Here is a 20412-nt window from a genome sequence, read left to right as displayed (position 1 = left end):
GGCACATCCCAACTAGTGTGAATAGGTGCATACCAGGAGCAGCAACCTTCATATACAATATACAAAAAAAGCTTGCACTTTATCGTGCCGAAGCATGTCTAATATGAAATACATGAATAGAAAATGCATTTTGAACACTAGGAAAAATATTTTTAAGAGACGCTTTGCACAGAATTTGGCCAAATAGTGTGAGCCCATCAACCATCGTCAAGGTGGTCTCCTTAACCTGATGGGTCCCTGACCTCCCTGTCCAAATGTGAACACTTACCGAAGGCTAATGTCTGTATGCCTGGGTGAATGTGGACACCTCTCTCAGCAAAGCCTACATATGGGTTGGCCGGAACCAAGTGTGATTAGATGTAATTAAAACCACATGGTGAAGGCAGCTTTGTGTTACGGGGTTACTGCATCAGTGTGGAGCCAGAAGACTGCAGCGTCTGATTGCTCCTACTCCAGCGCTGAGAAGAAGCACTTCTTCATTTTAGATGTGTTTATTTCTTCTGGCAGAATAGGGGTTAATTGGCCATGTTGGAAATCCCTGTTCTCGCAGCTGAGCTCAGTTAGCCACTCCTTTCCCATTTATAAACACGGCTCTGTTACAAATCTTTGTCAGAGCAAGCACTTGCTGCATGGCTAGGGGATGGAGAGGAGTTCATATGAGGAGAGTTGGAGAAGTTATCTGTGACTGTTGATAGGTTTGTATGTGTGTTAATTCCTTATCCTTCTCTGTTTTTGTTTATTCCTTTACCTCCACACCCCGATGCATTCCTCTATTATATGTGAGCAAATATTTTGCATACCTGAAGTTTTCTGTTAAACCTTGTTCATGTTGCCTTGTTTGTCGGGATAGTGTACTACAGTGAACCAACGCTTTCCCTAGCATTTGGGCTTCTTTCCCCTCTTTCCCTTGTGTTGCACTTAGTCTTCCCACACTGTTCGTGTCAAGTACTGGCCTTCTAGATGCCTGATGGATGATTTCTATTTTCCCTAAATATGCACGGCCAGTGATAATGTCATGCACAGTGTGGGAAGACTAAGGAAGCCCAAACACTAGAGAAAGGGGGAGTGGAGACCCCTAGGCAGATTTAATAGCACCTTGCCTCCCCTACTGTCCCTATATTGGTTCCACACCAATTGCCGAGCAGGAACCTAAGCCCTGTATAACCTTAGCCCTAGGCCGTGAATAGGAAAGGGGGATATAAGCACTGGTCAGTCCCCACTGTACACTAAAGAGAAGAAGGGAGACAAACAAGGGGAAGCAACTTCGCTTGAGCAATTTCAGAGAGGTAACACAAAATGTCCACCAACATCACCATAGAGGAAGTAAGCCAACTGCTAGAGTTCCAAACCTTCACAAGGGAAAATTTTAATATCACTGATGAGTCCCTGAAGCAGACTGAGAGTCTATAAACACCGAGGTCCAAGTGTGTCAATTAGAGCCGGAGGGAGGTTGCCACTGAGTCTAAAAGTCAGACCGAGTAAGAAGGTGTCTGCAATGCCAAACGCAGAGACCTTCTGCAGCCAGATGTAGAGCAACTGTCTGTAGTTTCTGACACACCCGTAACCCAGCAGCATGTCAAAGTTTTATCCTATTAATTAGGTGTAATCATATCACGGAGCACTGTATACTTACAATTTCTCATTTTGCTTTTCTACTCTGGTAATTAATTTATTTTTTCATTAGGTCTATGTCATCACGTGATTAAAGCAGACTAGCTGAATCCTTCTAATGTCTATTTAGAAACAGGAGGTCAATTTTCTCTGTGTGAGTCGTGAGTCACTGCAAAAGTCCCTGGCAGGGGGAGGAGGGAGGGAGGGTCTGGGTCAATAGTTGAAGAGTGGAATGATTTATGCAAGGTAAAAGAGACTTCCTGCTTCTCTATAGAGCAGAGAAAAGAGAAGAATGATATGGGTACAAAGGCAAAATGAGCAATTGTAAGTAAACATTGCTATATAATATGATAATTGCAGTATATTAAGAGGATAAACACTTTATTCAATAGCTTCTTTGTACGGAACTTTTTTGTTATTAGTTTAATTTATGATTTTCTCTTTTTTTTCAGTTGAAGATGAATTTGGTGACTTCTCTGTCACTTTGTCTGACGGTATTAGTTCAGCAAACTATATGTCAGGTAATTCTTCATGGTGAATGCCTTTTTATCAAAATGTCACCCGGCAACTCAAACATTCCAAAAAGTTGTAATTTTCATTTTTTAACTACCGTATATACTCAAGTATAAGCCGAGATTTTCAGCCCAAATTTTTGGGCTGAAAGTGCCCCTCTCGGCTTATACTCGAGTCAAGGTGGGTGGCAGGGTCGGCGGGTGAGGGGGTGAGGGCGCTGAGGCATACTTACCTAGTCCTGGCGATCCTGGCGCTCCCCCTGCCGTCCCACAGTCTTCTGTGCTGCAGCGTCTTCCCCTCTTCAGCGGTCACGTGGGACCGCTCATTAAAAAAATGAATAGGCGGCTCCACCTCCCATAGGGGTGGAGCCGCTTATTCATTTCTCTAATCAGCGGTGCCGGTGACCGCTGATAGAGAAAGAGGCTGCGGCACCGAAGACCAGGCAGAGGGAATGTCAGGATAGCTGGGACCAGGTAATCATGTAATATTCACCTGTCCGCGTTCCAGCCGCCGGGCGTCGCTCCATCTTCCCGGCGCCTCCATCATCCCAGTGTCTGCGCTCTGACTGTTCAGGTCAGAGGGCGCGATGACGCATATAGTGTGCGCGGCGCCCTCTGCCTGATCAGTCAGAGCAGAGACGCCGGGAAGATGGAGGCGCCGGGACCGGACGCTGGGAGCTGCAAGCAAGAGAGGTGAGTATGTGTTTTTTTTTTTTTTATTGCAGCAGCAGCAGCGGCACAGATTTATGTGGAGCATCTATGGTCAAATATGAACGCTGCAGAGCACTATATGGGGCACAGCTATGGGGCACAATGAACGGTGCAGTGCACTATATGGGGCACAGCTATGGGGCACAATGAACGGTGCAGAGCACTATATGGGGCACAGCTATGGGGCACAATGAATGGTGCAGAGCACTATATGGGGCACAGCTATGGGGCACAATGAACGGTGCAGAGCACTGTATATGGGGCACAGCTATGGGGCACAATGAATGGTGCAGAGCACTGTATATGGGGCACAGCTATGGGGCACAATGAACGGTGCCGAGCACAGTATATGGGGCACAGCTATGGGGCACAATGAACGGTGCAGAGCACTATATGGGGCACAGATATGGGGCACAATGAACGGTGCAGAGCACAGTATATGGGGCACAGCTATGGGGCACAATGAACGGTGCAGAGCACTATATGGGGCACAGATATGGGGCACAATGAACGGTGCAGAGCACTATATGGGGCACAGATATGGGGCACAATGAACGGTGCAGAGCACTGTATTTGGGGCACAGCTATGGGGCACAATGAACGGTGCAGAGCACTGTATGGGGCACAGATATGGGGCAATAATAAACGGTGCAGAGTATTGTATATGGGGCACAGATATGGGGCAATAATGAACGGTGCCAAGCACAGTATGGGGCACAGATATGGGACAAAATGAACGGTGCCGAGCACAGTATGGGGCACAGCTATAGGACAATAATGAACGGTGCAGAGCACTATACGGGGCACAGCTATGGGACAAAATGAACGGTGCAGAGCACTATATTGGGCACAGCTATGGGGAAATATGAACGGTGCAGAGCACTATATGGCACAGCTATGGGGAAATAATGATCTATTTTTATTTTTGAAATTCACCGGTAAATGCTGCATTTCCACCCTAGGCTTATACTCGAGTCAATAAGTTTTCCCAGTTTTTTGTGGCAAAATTAGGGGGGTCGGCTTATACTCGGGTCGGCTTATACTCGAGTATATATGGTATGTATTGAATAATGTGTTATTAGAGTTTCAAGTGTTCCCATCATGACACACAATGGAGCAGGTTGTTAGAAGCAATGCATGATCTCTGGGGCCTGGGAAATAAAGGGCCATTGGTGCGCTCTGATGCCCTTCAATGCAGCACTCAATATTGCACCACTCTTGTCCACGTGATTCTATCTAGTGCTGTAGCTTTGTCCCTTTAACATGCCTTACATCTACTTGACAGAAGTCTGTCATGTCTCCTAGTATGTTTTATGGCATTAGCATTTGTAGAATTTAGGATAATTTTGTAGGACATTAGAAGTTTAATGAAACAAACATTAACATAGATGATCAGCAGTCAGATCAGCTGATTGCTGTGGGGCAAATTTTTAAAGGTATTGCTGATCAAGTCTGAGAAGAAAAGAAATCTTGAGATGGAGACCTCCAATTATAATATCTATAGAACTAAAATTGAGCAAAGGTCACAAAATTTGGTTCCGGTAGATTCCCTCCATTCAGGGGGGGGGAGTTTAGGGAAATATTCAACTTATAATTACTAAATTTGGTGCTAATTGAATCTGCCATGAAAATGTTAAAAAAAGCAATTAAACTCACCTCTCCTCAGTCATCCCAACACCTCTTTTGCCATTCCCCGATTCTCTGGACAGCTCCTCTTCTCTGCTGAGTTTACCAGCACTCATACTGTCACATGGCTTCATTCTAGAAAACCATGACTGTTAGAGAGAAGTGATCAGGAAATGGGGGTATTGGGACTGATGCGTAGAGGGCTATCGAAAGGTGAGTAATAGTTTATTGTTTTTTTTACCTTTACCTCAGTCTTCAGAATTAAACAAATGACACCCTTTTCTAGAGTTACGAAAATCAAACCTCTAAAAATTTTAATTCATTAGAATTTGAATTGTTTGCTAGATTTGCACGAATATATATTCAATTTGAATCAACTTGCTCATCTTTATATAGGGTATACTTATGGGAAGAAGTTATTTTCTTAGACATTTTAAAGCCATAAAGCAATACTGCAGCTGTCACTGACCTCCAGTGGTCACACTGTTATAGTTTGCCAAAATAAAACTTGATGTTGTAGATGAAGTTGATTTTGAATACTGCTCTCAATTCTCTCTTACCTCTTCTTATCTCCAATTTATTAGCGATCCTATTTGATTTCTTCTGCAGGATGATGCCTATAAAAAATATTCATGTGAAGAAGAAAGCATCAGACAATACATTGTGGACAGACACAACGAACTAAGATCACAAGTGAAGCCTGCCCCAAGCAACATGCTGAAAATGGTAAAACTTTACATCATTCCGATCATTTTCTAATTGGTCTATCCTCCAAAAGTTGCCAAATTTTTCCATGGTGAATGACCAGTGAATACAATATTTTGAATGTTTTGGGAAGTCCTCGTAAATATAATGGAGATCATGATCAATACGACTCTCCCGCAAACTTGGCATATATTCATGTCATGGTGATTATACAGGAATTGGAGCTGTGCTTGCAAGATCATTGCAGGAGCTCTACTCAACTGATAGACAAGCTCATGCTGTGATATCCAGAGCCGGCGCAAGCATCGCTCCCTGGTCGTTTATCCCTTTAAATGCCATGATCAATAGCAATTGCAGCATTTAGAAGGTTGTGAAAGGAAGATTCCTCTCTCACCCATTGGCATCTCCATGATGTGATAGTCATAATCAATGGAGCTCATGGCATGTCAAAGAATGACCTCCTGGCCTACCAGCTACGATGGCTTGCTGTCTAACAAGCGTTTTGGCAATGTCAAACTGACAGGCCTAACACTTTTGCAATGCATAAGTGTTGCATGGTTTTAGACGAGTGATCAGGGTATAAAATATTCTAGTCCCATAGTTAGACTGCATAAAAAAGTTTTAAAAAAATTCAAAAATAGAAAAAAAAACAATATAAACAACTTAAAATTATGAAAAAATGGTTTGTCAATCAAATTCAATTTTTATGAAAACAATAAACTAAAAAAGGACACAAATGTTAGGGCTAGCGGAACCCATCAAATAATAAGAATGATTGAATAAGGTGAGTTCGCAGCCCGGGGTCCACCGTGCAGAGATGGAACTGCTGCCAAGTAAAGACGGACTATATGGCGGTACAATGTGAATACACACACGGGTTAACTTCACCCTGTGTGAAGGAAGTGAACCCTGTTAAGTCACAGGGCTGCGGTACCGCACACAAGAGCGCAAGCAAGGAGTCACCGAGCTCAGTCCCAAGACTTTGGATCCGAGTACGTCTAGACTACTTGCGCTCGACACCGCTAATGGGGTGTCAGCGTACACAAAATAATAGTTAAAGAAGCACGAGAGTGCATGCGGTGCCACACTGGTGGACACCACTAACCACCCAGGCTTGGGTCAGGAAAGCAATGCGAAAGCACACGGCGCCGCACTAGACGCTGTATGGTGTGTAACGTGCTGTTGGTTAAGTCGGGCACTAGAAAGCAATCATCCACCTTCCGCGAGCAGTCGTCCAATAGGGAGGGGATATTAATGAACGACTTTCACTCACAACACACACACGTTTACAAATGTACACTAGCGCATGGCCATGCGGTCATGCAAACCTTATATAGCTGCAGCATGTACATGACCTTCCCAGAAGGACCAATGGGAGGTTGCCACAGAAGCTGAGCACCTTCAGGACCTTCCTGGAGGACCAATGGGATCTGCTGCAGGATCTGAGCATGGGACCCTCAATCTCCAAAGGGAGATCTTGCCCTGGGCATGCTCAGAAGGGCAAAAGCAGGACTTAGTCCCAAAAGCGTCTGCTCGCCGCTGCCCAGCACTGGCTTCAATGGCAGAAGCTGGAATAGCAGCAGTAACCCTATGCACAGAGTGAGACTGAGCAAGAAGCTGGGACCGACGTCTCCGCTGAGCAGACTCCACTGCGGCTGGAGAAGAATGGGAGACCACAGCAGAGATGGTTCGAGATTCCCCCTGTGCAGAGGCGGGAACTTGACACCTAACACACAAATTTGATATTGCCTTGCCGGGAACAACCTAATCTATAATATGATCCCATTATTTATCACCTACAGTAAACAGTGTAAAAAAAAAAGTAAAAAGCTCATCAAAATGCTATTTTTTCATAATTTTTCCGCAAAAACAGTGAAACAAAATGCATTGAAATACTTGTATGTAAATAAATAGTTATACAACTGAAAATGTCCTCTTGTACCACAAAAATTAAGCTCTCACATGACTCTGTCGGGAAAAACATTAAAAGTTATATCTGTCAGAGTATTACTATCCAAAAAACAAATTATTTCGCCTTTCACAAGGGGAAAAGCACGTCTAACAGGCAGCGAAACGCGCATCGGGGTGCATCCAATGATGTACCTCAGTACCTGAGAAAGACTACCTTTTGCCCCATATTGGGCAGGCTTATGAGATGGCCTTATTTGTATGGATGGGGTTATAAAGGAATGATGTTTTATGTTGACCATGCCCACATGAGTTATGGCAATATTACATGGGACTGGAGTTTATTCTGTTGATGATAGATGGGGACATGATCATGCTTAATTAATCCTTATGGTAGTTTCTTACATCAAAGTTATTTCTATTTGAAGTGACATCATATTTGTATATTGTACTGAGTGTGACATCATTTTTGGTGTTCCTTTTTGCACATTTTTTTAAATTTTTGTCTGCATTACTTGATTGTGTCAATAAAGATTTGTGGATACTTTTACAAAAACTCCTATAGTTCTCCTTGTTTTGACTATTTTTCTGATCAGACTCTGTTCAAAGTTTAATCAGAGTGTGGTACGAGCATCATACGATATTTCTTGTACGTGGAGATGTCGAAAAAAATCTCCACCTTCTCAATCCTGACAGTCTGTGAAAATCGGACCACACTCGGATGTTATTTGAGCGCTGTGCAATTTCTTCAGGGATCCATTGACTTGCGCTGCAGATTGTCATCCGACTCTCGGCACAAAATCAAACATGTCTCCGTGATTTTCTGAAAACCTTTTGGCCAGCGGAAAATCACGGACATAGAGTATTACAGGTATGAGTGCTGGCCCTGAAAATCACGGATAGCACTCGTACACAATAATGAAGCCTTATTTTGCATAAAAAGGAACTTGACAGCTGATATATGTTGCCCAATGAATGAACAGCATCAATAATACACTGGATGCATGTTTTCAGAAATGTATGTTTGACTCGAAATGCTGCAGCTCAGTCATTGCTTGCCAGACGGCAACAGCGTCTCCCTACCCGTTTTCCTGAAAAGTGACATCTCTCTCTCCGAGTGCTTATATTGAGACTTGTCAGTCACTGGCACTGGACTGGGAGAAGGCACCAAGGACCCATGTTTTCAACTTTCCTCCCAATGCGCCTTGATCCCCAGTATTTTTTTCTCTGAAATGCCACAGCGTTGCGGAGTCAAAGATATATGGCTGAAATCCTACAGTCAGTGCCTAAAACATGCTTCCCGTGGTTTGGGCAGCATGTATCAGATGCCAGGTTTTTTTTACTAATACAGTCATACTTCACATAACTTTATGCCACTAGCAGATGATTGAGTTGTTTTTTTTTTTGGGGGGGGAGATTTTTGTGGAATTTAGATATAGGAAATATAACTGGTAAAGCAATGGGCTAAGGCCTAAATGTATGTAAATTTAGATATTTAGGTTGACAATGTGTGAATTGTCTGGACACTTTGGGGGGAAGTTATCAATTGTTTCCACTGGAATTTGGCACATTGCGTGTTACTTTTTTGTCTATCTCCTTAACACAATATCACATACATGTACAATATGGGGTTGATCATGTGTGGAGTGGGGTCAAGAAACGAGCTCTCTTAACAAATATTGACATGTGCCTCTAAGGGCTCGCTCACACTAGGGTATAACATGGCCAAGTGCTCTCCGATGTGGACCAATGTTATTCTATGGGGCAGTGCAAATCTGCTATTTTTTTCTCATGTCTACTAGGCATGAGAAAAAAATTGCAACATGCAGCAAGTGCATCGGATTAATCAGAACAAGTGCACCCATTCAAGTCTATGCATGTGTGTAAAACATTGGCCTACACTCCAATGTCATATGAGTGCAATCCGACATCCGCGACCTAGGACAAAGGAGAAGATGGAGACATTTAATTCTCCATCTTCTCTGCACCTGTGCAATGATTCTCACATGCAAGACAATAGGAGCACAGTAAGCTGACAGTCGGCTAAAACTCTGCCGTTTGAGCCAAGTGTCATAATCGTAGCTGAGATGAACCCAGCCTAACCGACACAACCGGAGAAGATCTCCAGCCTTGGCTTTTAACAAATGAAGGGCCACTGTCAATATTGGAGAGTGTCATTTAAAAAGAACCACTGTTCTCCCTTACCAACCCACCCAACACACTGCTTTCCCATAGCAGCTCCCATCAGTGACTTGTGATGTGATTGCAGACACTGATTGTTTATCATGATTGTCTGAGGCCTGTTGAAGGCCCCAATTGCCACCCTCTTAGAATTCCTCTGAAGTTCAGCTATCTGCTGAGCTAAAAAAGGGACCCAGATTTACATTGCATACTGCAATAGTGTGTAATTGCCGTATATAGAATAAGTAAATAGATAACAGGTTGAAGTTCCCTAAGGGGACTAAAAAGTAAAGTAAAAATAAAAAAAATGGTTGAAAAATGGGGGAAAAAAAATCCAAAACTGGTGAATGGCGTGCTTCAAAACTTCAACTCATCTTGCAAGAAAACAAGCTGTGAGTATGTGGATGGAAAAATAAAAAAGTAATGTCTTTTGGAGAAAGGGGTGAAAAAAACTGCAAAAATGAAAACTGGCTGTAGAGAGAAGAGGTTAAACGCATTAAGCTGTGGTCCATTTTTAAAGTATTTTACTCTAATATTTTTAATTTGCGGTTGTCAAAAAAGGCAGTTTTATAGTTTTTGTCAAATTCATGACACACGACTTATTTAATAATTTTATATATATTGCCAATTCATTGTGTTGTCATTTCCTTGTCATTTGTTTTTCTAGTGCCATTATTTGGTATTTTTAGCTTCATATTCTTCAAAATGGCGCACACAGGTTTATGAATTTTGCCAAAAATAAAAAAAATTCCATATTTTTCTTTTTTACTTTTTTGTGCCTTTTAAGTATAAAAAAGTCACATGATGCATTATAATGTCACCCAAAGATAACATTTGTGCAAATGTTTTTGGCACACAAATAAAGAACAGCACTCTACGTTTGTGGACACGAACACATGTGCTCAAAAATGGCAAGTAATGAATTAGCCGCAAAAAATCTGGGTTACAAAAACTATGGCTGTGACGGTGAACAAAGAAAAAAACAGATGAGCAAATTAAAATCAGATTTAAAGAAAGGCAGAAATAAATGATGAATATGGTGCAAAACAAAAACAATCTAAAAACAGGAAGAACTAGACAAAAATAGACTGAAATGAAATTAGGAATTTGACCCATAATCACTCCACCAAACTGGTGGCGTAAAAGATGAAAAATCAGTTCTAGACAGAAGTTTTGTATCTAAAGAGGAATTAAATTATCAAATATTGTGCAATACTTTGATAAATTTGGTACAATTAATAACAGTCAAAAGGAAAAGTAACTTTACAAATTTGAAAGGAAAAGTAACTTTACAAATTTGAAAGGAAAAGTAACTTTACAAATTTGTCTAATTATGAATTCTTCATTTTGTGTGTCTTTTTGTCTCCCGGTCATTTTTACGTAAGTGGTCTTTAAGGTCTCTATGTCAAACCGGGCAAGGTATTTCCATTTCATTATGAGCACTGGGCAAGTGCCGGACTTTGTCATCAAAGTGTCATCGCAATGTGAGACGCCGTAAAGTATATTTATTTTTTGTTGTTTTAATCGTTTATATTTGTGTTATTTTCTTTAAGGAATGGGATGATGAAGCAGCGGCTAATGCAGTCAGGTGGGCAAACCAGTGCCAAAATGGCCACAGCACATCAGACCAAAGAGAGATTACCAGTATGTATACCTATAATCAGGGTCTTGATTTTAGACATTATGCATAAATGAACTAAAGGGTTGTACGAGAGATGCAAAAAAATCTGGCAGCAGCATTGTGTACACTATATAAAGTACTGCGACCCTATGTATTACACCTTTTACAGCCTAGGTGTCACCCCATTCTACAATCATAGGCATAAATATGGAGTTCATTCTCCTTTGTAGTCCTGGTAGCCTCTGCTCATCAGCACTCAGTCAACCGCTCTGTAAGATTATGGGGTCTCCACTTCATGGCGGAGTTGCTGTGGTTCCTTCCACTGCCCACTAATATCACTCACAGGTGATGAGGGAAGATTCAGGAGGGAAGAAATGTAATGAACGGACTTGTCCATCTGCGTATGCGCCACCTCCTGGTGGCCATTTTCCTGGAGTCCACCGCACAGGAAACCTTGGAAGAACTGCTGGGGGCTCGGGCCTTTCACAAAATGTGGGCAGAGCCCCACACAGCACCGGGGACACAGCGCAGCACCGCACTGCGACTCGAGAGAGAGAGAGCGCAGCACCACCACCGCAACACAGCCAGCATTGGCACCTGGACATCCGCAGCAGCGCGCCGATAAGGTATATATGTATCATAAGACACACCCTCATTTTCCCCCCAAATTTAGGGGAGAAAAAGTGCGTCTTATAATCTGAAAGATATGACAATTAGTCAGCCACCAATTGTGCAAGTTCTCCCACTTAAAAAGATGAGAGAGGCCTGTAATTGACATCATAGGTAGACCACAACTATGAGAGTCAAAATGAGAAAACAAATCCAGAAAATCACCTTGTCTGATTTGGCAAGATTTATTTTGCAAATGATGGAGGAAAATAAGTATTTGGTCATTAACAAAAGCTCATCTCAATATTTTGCTATATATCCTTTGTTGACAATGACAGAGGTCAGATATTTTCTGTAAGTCTTCACAAGGTTGGCACACACTGTTGGTGGTATGTTGGCCCATTCCTCCATGCAGATATCCTCTAGAGCAGAGAAGTTTTTTGCCTGTCACAGGGCAACAAAGAATTTCAACTCCCTCCAAAGGTTTTCTATGGGGTTGAGATCTGGAGACTGTCTAGGCCGCTTACTTCTTATGAAGCCACTCTTCGTTGCCCTGGAAGTGTGCTTGGGATCATTATCATGCTGAAAGACCCATCAACATTTCATCTTCCATCTTGCTGATGGAAAGAGGTTTGTACTCAAAATTTCACGATACATGGCCCCATTCATTTTTTCATGTACAATGATCAGTCATCCTGGTCCCTTTGCAAAGAAACAGCCCCAAAGCATGATGTTGCCACTCCCATGCTTCACAGTAGGTGTGGTGTTCTTTGCATTCAACTCAGCATTCTATCTCCTCCAAACACGATGAGTTCTGTTTCTACCAAACAGTTCTACTTTGGTTTCATCAGACCATATGATATTCTCCCAATACTCTTCTGGATAATCCAAATGCTCTCTAGCAAACTTCAGACGGGCCCAGACATGTACTGGCTTAAGCAGGGGGACACGTCTGGCGCTGCAGGATCTGAGTCCCTGGTGGCGTAGTATGTTAATGATGGTAGCCTTTGTTATGGTGGTCCCAGCTCTATGCAGGTCATTCACTAGGTTTCCCTGTATGGTTCTGGGATTTTTGCTCACCGTTCTTGTGATCATGTTGACCCCACATCGTGAGATTTTGCGTGGAGCCCCAGATCGAGGGAGATTATCAGTGGTCTTGTATGGCTTTCATTTTCTTATTATTGCTCCCACAGTGGATTTCATCACACCAAGCTGCTTGCCTATTGCAGATTCAGTCTTCCCAGCCTGGTGTAGGGCTACAATTTTGTTTCTGGTGTCCTTCAACAGCTCTTTGGTCTGACTCTTCACCATAGTGGAGTTTGGAGTGTGGCTGTGGACAGGTGTCTTTTATACTGATAACAAGTTCAAATAGGTGCCATTACTACAGGTAATGAGTGGAGGACAGAGGACCCTCTTAAAGGGACTCTGTCACCTGAATTTGGAGGGAACAATTTTCAGCCATAGGGGCGGGGTTTTCAGGTGTTTGATTCACCATTTCCTTACCCGATGGCTGCATGCTGGCTGCAATATTGGATTGAAGTTCATTCTCTATCCTCCGTAGTATTTTCCTCCATAATTTGCAAAACAAATCTTGCCAAATCAGACAAGGTGATTTTCTGGATTTGTTTTCTCATCTTGACTCTCATAGTTGTGGTCTACCTATGATGTCAATTACAGGCCTCTCTCATCTTTTTAAGTGGGAGAACTTGCACAATTGGTGGCTGACTAAATACTTTTTTCCCCCACTGTAGATCAGAATGTTGGTCTGAAAATAGTCTACAAATCACAATGTCTTACAATGTCCAAACTAAAATGCCATTTGCACATTGCTACCACGTAATGATGCCGTGCTGAGCAAAAATTTTGAAATGCAAAACAATGAAAAAGCAATGTGTCTTATAGTGCAAAAAAACAAACCAAATAATTTCCAAATTATCAAAGAAATTGAAAAATACGGCACTCTCCATTCCTTAAAAAAACAATCCTTTATTCCTCTATGTGGGACAGTTAAGCAGCGGACAGAGGATGCGGGGAAGAGAAAGTGGATGATGGACATTTTGCGCTCAACGGAATGCTTCCATGGGTCCAAACAATGGTTTTTTTTCAATTTCTTTAAAAAGTTTTGGTCTGCTACTATGGCCGAGCACCACTACAACCTTTTCGAACTGTAATAGTTTGCAACTGTTTGATATTTCTCTTTGTTATAATTGATTTGGTACCGTAGACACTTTAATTTATTGTACTATCCAAATTATAGTGGTCAGAGTACCCAAATATCAGTGTGAATATGAGAAATAAAGTCAATATAATTGAGCAACGTTACGCACAAATATTATGGTGGCACAATATATAGATGACAATTATATCAATGGTGCAAAAACATTAGAGGGCATTTTTTTAAAAACTTAAATACATGAATGTTAGGATGAAACAAACTGTTGCAAATGAGTTTCAATAAAAGTTTTTCATAGTTTGACTTTTATAAGTTCCTTATTTTCCTGGATGCAGAATGGCTTAATGAAGAATCCGTCAGCGAACTCTTTCCAAAGGAGCATTTGCAAATTTTTTTTTATCTCTCTCTTCCTGAGCTGCTCTTTGCTGGTTTACAACCACAGACCACATAAAAGTTGAGCTGTGGTTTGACATGGTCCAAGCTGAGAGGAGCTTAGAAACAGATGAATAAAAAAAATACAAATTCCTAAGTCGGAATAAAATTCTCAGTTAACGCTTTGGCTACTTTCACACTAGCGTCATGCACTGCACGTCGCAATGCTTCGTTTAGGAGAAAAAACGCATCCAAAATTGCTTGCAGTTTGCGTTTTTTCTCCATTGACTAACATTAGCGACGCATTGCGACACTTTGCCACACGTCGTGCGACGGTTGTGTCGTGTTGTGGCGGACCCTCGGCAGCAAAAAACGTTACATGTAACGTTTTTCGCTGCGTTCTGTCTGCCATTTCCGACCGCGCATGCGCGGCCGGAACTCCACCCCACCTCCCCACAACTCACAATGGGGCAGCGGATGCGCTGGAAAAATGCATCCGCTGCCCCCATTGTGCGGTGCTTGCACAGTATGCGTCGGTACATCGGCCAACGCAGCGCGACGGCACCATACCGACGCTAGTGTGAAAGTAACCTTTCTGACTCCTGCAATGTGAAAAATTGTACGAAATTCTTAGCGAAACCCGATTATTACATTATTTTTTTGCCCAAAATGCATACAGTAAAACAAAAACCTCACCTATAGTTTGAGCATGCTTTTACGTTAATGCATAACTTTACGCAAAGTTATTACAAAATTATGATTTTGCTTTCAGCTTTTGGATGTGGAGAGAACTTATACAGTTCTAGCAGGCTGCACAACTGGGCAAAAGTCATCCAAGGCTGGTGGGATGAAAATCAATTCTTTGATCATGGAACAGGAGCAACAGAAGACGGTGCTGTCATTGGTCACTACACCCAGGTAGGCATCTGTGTATTTGGAAGTAGAGACCTCTCAGAAAGCAGTGCTTTCTCAATGTTTTTTTTTTCTGACATGCTGTATCATCGGACTTAGTTGTGTCATCAAGGAGAAGATGTGGAGGGCAAGAATCTATTAAATGCAAACACAGCTCACAGCTTGAGTAATGTCAAAGTGACCACACCATAGATGGCTAGGCGTAAAGAGATGGTGATTAGAAACCAGTGTTGAGCGACTATGCTCGGATATGGTGTTACCATGCTCGTGTGCTAATCGAGTGTCTTCGGCGTTCTCGAAAAATATGTTCGAGTCCCCGCAGCTGCATGTCTCCCGGCTGTTCGACAGCTGCAACACATGCAGGGATTACCTAACAAAAAGGCAATCCCTGCATGTGTTGTGGCTAACAACAACGAGACATACAGTGGTGGGGACTCAAACATTTTTCAAGCACGCAGAAGACACGTGCATAAATGTAATAATTCAGCATAAACCGAACTACGGGGAAACGCGTTGAGGTGCAGAATGTTCTGATAAGTAACAGGCATCATTGCATATGCTATTGACATACCCTATGGGATTGCTCAAATGTATCTGTATTAGCATTCCATGGTAATACCTTTTGCTGTCGGCCCCATTTAATGGGGTAGTATACTGCTTACTGACATCTTTGTTGAAACCAGGCAGGCAGCTTACCTGAGGTATGGGTAATAGCTATGAGTTTATGCTGAAGTATTACATTTATGTTTCATATCTGATAGCGTATCTATTGCAGATTAGTAGGATTGACTGATTGGCTATCATAATGGCTGGATCCCTGTAAAATTATAGTACTTGTCCTACAGTTTGCTTTTTTTGTTTTATGTGGCATATCTGACAACATACCCATTGCAAACTGGCAATATTCATTGGCTGGCTATCAAAAAAGGTTTGGACCTCTGTTTAATTGCAGTATTTGTCCTGTACCTGCCTCCCCTTTTTTTGCTGATTTCATTATATTGTGTTTTTTTTTATTTATTTTTTTACCATTTTTTTGCTTTCTTCATCTCTGTTCTTATATTATTGTTTTCTCACCTGCATTGTAGGGTGAGACAGGGCAGTGAGGGTCAGTCCACGTTGAGTGGGGGCGCCAAAAAATCGTTATTAGGATGCCAACCTCCACAGCCAGGCAGGGGGCAGGAGAGGTTATTGTAGGGTATGCGCTAGACCTTGGTCAATTTTTAGGTAGACATTTTTTTCTGCCATATATAGCACTGGGTTGGTGTATGTTTTTAGACATATCGTTATAATAAAGTTTGTTTTAAGGGGATTTATGTTCACTAAGTCTGATTCTAGTTCCCAATATGATACGTAAGTTTTTCTAGTACATACCTTTCCCCCCATGAATCGTTGTTGACTTGTTGTTTTTCAGGAGTTCACAGTCTCCCGGCTAATCGGAAGCTCCACTTTTCCTAATACCTCATATCGCAATAGAATTTTTGTTGGGCACCACATCACCTTTAATTTGTCCTGTTGTCCCTAAAGATACAATGTGTACTCTATATATCTCTTTTTGCAATCTTTTGTCTCCATGTTACTGCTTCATTTCTTTACTTGCAGCTTGTCTGGTATAAATCCTTTAAATTGGGTTGTGCGATTGCCTATTGTCCCGGCCAAAAATTACCTTACTTCTACGTTTGTCACTACTGCCCAGCGTAAGTAAATTTTTAGCATTTTTTTAAAATTCTGATACTTTATGTATTATAGTTTATTGCTGTCTCTAATTTAGCTAATTACTTCCAGTTTGACCCAATGACTAACTAATTTGAATGGGACACCTGTATGCCCCCTGATGTTCAGGATCAGGCATGTGTTTGGGGGAGATGGGCTTGATAGATCTCTGCTGAATGACTATTTTCTGACTGCTATTTAACCCCTTAATCCCATATGACGTACTATCCCGTCCAGGTGACCTGGGACTTAATTCCCAGGGACGGGATAGTACGTCATATGCGATCGGCCGCGCTCACGGGGGGAGCGCGGCCGATCGCGGCCGGGTGTCAGCTGCCTATCGCAGCTGACATCCGGCACTATGTGCCAGGAGCGGTCACGGACCGCTCCCGGCACATTAACCCCCGGCACACCGCGATCAAAGATGATCGCGGTGTGCCGGCGGTGCAGGGAAGCATCGCGCAGGGAGGGGGCTCCCTGCGGGCTTCCCTGAGACGATCGGTACACGGTGATGTACTCAACGTGTACCGAGCGTCTTCTCCCTGCAGTCCCCGGATCCAAAATGGCCGCCGGGCTGCATCCGGGTCCTGCAGGGAGCACTTCTGGGTCAGGATCAGGCTGCAGCTGCAGCTCTAATCCTGCCCGGCTGTATGTCAGATCACCGATCTAACAGAGTGCTGTGCACACTGTCAGATCGGTGATCTGTGATGTCCCCCCCTGGGACAAAGTGAAAAAGTGAAAAAAAAAATTTCCACACTTGTAAAAAAAAAAAAAAAAAAATTCCTAAATAAAGCAGAAAAAAAAATATATTATTCCCATAAATACATTTCTTTACCTAAAAAAAAACAAAAAAACAATAAAAGTACACATATTTAGTATCGCCGCGTCTGTAACGACCCGACCTATAAAACTGGCCCACTAGTTAACCCCTTCAGTGAACACCGTAAGAAAAAAAAAAAAAACCGAGCCAAAAAACAACGCTTTATTATCATAACGCTGAACAAAAAGTGGAATAACACGCGATCAAAAAGACAGATATAAATAACCATGGTAACTCTGAAAGCGTCATCTTGTCCCGCAAAAAACGAGCCGCCATATAGCATCATAACCAAAAAAATAAAAAAGTTATAGTCCTCAGAATAAAGCGATGCCAAAATAATTATTTTTTCTATAAAATAGCTTTTATCGTATAAAAGCGCCAAAACATAAAAAAAATTATATAAATGAGGTATCGCTGTAATCGTACTGACCCGAAGAATAAAACTGCTTCATCAATTTTACCAAACGCGGAACGGTATAAACGCCTCCCCCAAAAGAAATTCATGAATAGCTGGTTTTTGGTCATTCTGCCTCACAAAAAATCGGAATAAAAAGCGATCAAAACTGTCACGTGTCCGAAAATGTAACCGATAAAAACGTCAACTCGTCCCGCAAAAAACAAGACCTCACATGACTCTGTGGACCCAAATATGGAAAAATTATAGGTCTCAAAATGTGGAGACGCAAAAACTTTTTTGCTATAAAAAGCGTCTTTTAGTGTGTGACGGCTGCCAATCATAAAAATCCGATATAAAAAATGCTATAAAAGTAAATCAAACCCCCCTTCATCACCCCCTTAGTTAGGCTAGGTTCACATTGCGTTAATGGGTTAACGCTAACGGACAGCGTTGCACGGCGAAAATGTCACAATTAACGCCGTGCAACGGGTCCGTTAGCACAACCATTGACAGCAATGTGATTTTCGGGTGTAGCGCATCGCTAGAGCGTGCCATTTTCGGCTCGCGCTAGCAAGGTGCCATTCTTTTGTGGCGCGCCTCAGACGCTGCTTGCAGCGTCCGCGGCGCGCCCGAGGTCCGATCCCCGATCTTCCAGAGCGGGGACGTTAACGCGACCACTAAACACGACACCTAAAAAGACATTGCGTTAGCGCAATCCGCTAGCGCTAAACGGATTTCCCTAACGCAATGTGAACCTAGCCTTAGGGAAAAATAATAAAATTAAAAAAATGTATTTATTTCCATTTTCCCATTAGGGTTAGGGCTAGGGTTAGGGCTAGGGTTAGGGTTTGGATTACATTTACGGTTGGGATTAGGGTTGGGATTAAAATTAGGGGTGTGTCAGGGTTAGGTGTGTGGTTAGGGTTACAGTTGGGATTAGGGTTAGGGGTGCGTTTGGATTAGGGTTTCATTTATAATTGGGGGGTTTCCACTGTTTAGGCACATCAGGGGCTCTCCAAACGCGACATGGCGTCCGATCTCAATTCCAGCCAATTCTGCATTGAAAAAGTAAAACAGTGCTCCTTCACTTCCGAGCTCTCCCGTGCGCCCAAACAGGGGTTTACCCCAACATATGGGGTATCATCGTACTCGAGACAAATTGGACAACAACTTTTTGGGTCCAAGTTCTCTTGTTATCCTTGGGAAAATAAAAATTTGGGGGGCTAAAAATCATTTTTGTGGGAAAAAAAGGTTTTTATTTTCACGGCTCTGCGTTGTAAACTGTAGTGAAACACTTGGGGGTTCAAAGTTTTCACAACACATCTAGATAAGTTCCGTGGGAGGTCTAGTTTCCAATATGAGGTCACTTGTGGGTGGTTTCTACTGTTTGGGTACATCAGGGGCTCTGCAAATGCAACGTGACGCCTGCAGACCAATCCATCTAAGTCTGCATTCCAAATGGCGCTCCTTCCCTTCCGAGCTCTGCCATGCGCCCAAACAGTGGTTCCCCCCCACATATGGGGTATCAGCGTACTCAGGACAAATTGAACAACAACTTTTGGGGTCCAATTTATTCTGTTACCCTTGTAAAAATACAAAGCTGGGGGCTAAAAAATCATTTTTGTGAAAAAAAAAGAATTTTTATTTTTACGGCTCTGCGTTATAAACTGTAGTGAAACACTTAGGGGTTCAAAGTTCTCACAACACATCTAGATAAGTTCCTTGGGAGGTCTAGTTTCTAATATGGGGTCACTTGTGGGGGGTTTGTACTGTTTGGGTACATCAGTGCTCTGCAAATGCAACGTGACTCCTGCAGACCAATCCATCTAAGTCTGCATTCCAAATGGCGCTCCTTCCCTTCCGAGCTCTGCCATGCGCCCAAACAGTGGTTCCCCCCCACATATGGGGTATCAGCGTACTCAGGACAAATTGGACAACAACTTTTGGGGTCCAATTTATTCTGTTACCCTTGTGAAAATACAAAACTGGGGGCTAAAAAATAATTTTTGCGAAAAAAAAAAAATTATTTTAACGGCTCTGCGTTATAAACTGTAGTGAAACACTTGGGGGTTCAAAGCTCTCAAAACACATCTAGATAAGTTCCTTAGGGGGTCTAGTTTCCAAAATGGTGTCACTTGTGGGGGGTTTTAATGTTTAGGCACATCAGGGGCTCTCCAAACCAACATGGCGTCCCATCTTAATTCCAGTCAATTTTGCATTGAAAAGTCAAATGGCGCTCCTTCCCTTCCGAGCTCTGCTATGCACCCAAAAAGTGGTTTACCCCCACATATGGGGTATCGTCACACTCAGGACAAATTGCACAACAACTTTTGTGGTCTAATTTCTTCTCTTACCCTTGGGAAAATAAAAAATTGGGGGCAAAAAGATCATTTTTTGTGAAAAAAAATTTTTTTTTATTTTTACGGCTCTGCATTATAAACTTCTGTGAAGCACTTGTTGGGTCAAAGTGCTCACCACACATCTAGATAAGTTCCTTAAGGGGTCTACTTTTCAAAATGGTGTCACTTGTAAGGGGTTCAAATG

General features: G+C 42.4%; 1 protein-coding gene across 1 annotated transcript in view; it reads left to right on the top strand.

Moving 5' to 3' along the window:
- Positions 1 to 633: 633 nt before the first annotated feature.
- The window catches only part of LOC138680976 (serotriflin-like), a 37594-nt gene continuing 17815 nt past the window's right edge, over positions 634 to 20412 (top strand). Inside the window, exons 1-6 of the mRNA XM_069768161.1 lie at positions 634 to 695; positions 2064 to 2132; positions 5070 to 5186; positions 10808 to 10898; positions 14802 to 14947; positions 16541 to 16635. Of these exons, the coding sequence (XP_069624262.1) occupies positions 2070 to 2132; positions 5070 to 5186; positions 10808 to 10898; positions 14802 to 14947; positions 16541 to 16635 (512 nt within the window). The 5' untranslated portion in view covers positions 634 to 695; positions 2064 to 2069. The remainder of the gene's footprint in view (positions 696 to 2063; positions 2133 to 5069; positions 5187 to 10807; positions 10899 to 14801; positions 14948 to 16540; positions 16636 to 20412) is intronic.

The sequence above is a fragment of the Ranitomeya imitator genome, chromosome 5, assembly GCF_032444005.1.
Source record: "Ranitomeya imitator isolate aRanImi1 chromosome 5, aRanImi1.pri, whole genome shotgun sequence".
In the NCBI taxonomy this organism is placed as follows: domain Eukaryota; kingdom Metazoa; phylum Chordata; class Amphibia; order Anura; family Dendrobatidae; genus Ranitomeya; species Ranitomeya imitator.
Note: the sequence above shows the minus strand (reverse complement) of the source record. Positions and strands in the feature narration are given on the sequence as shown.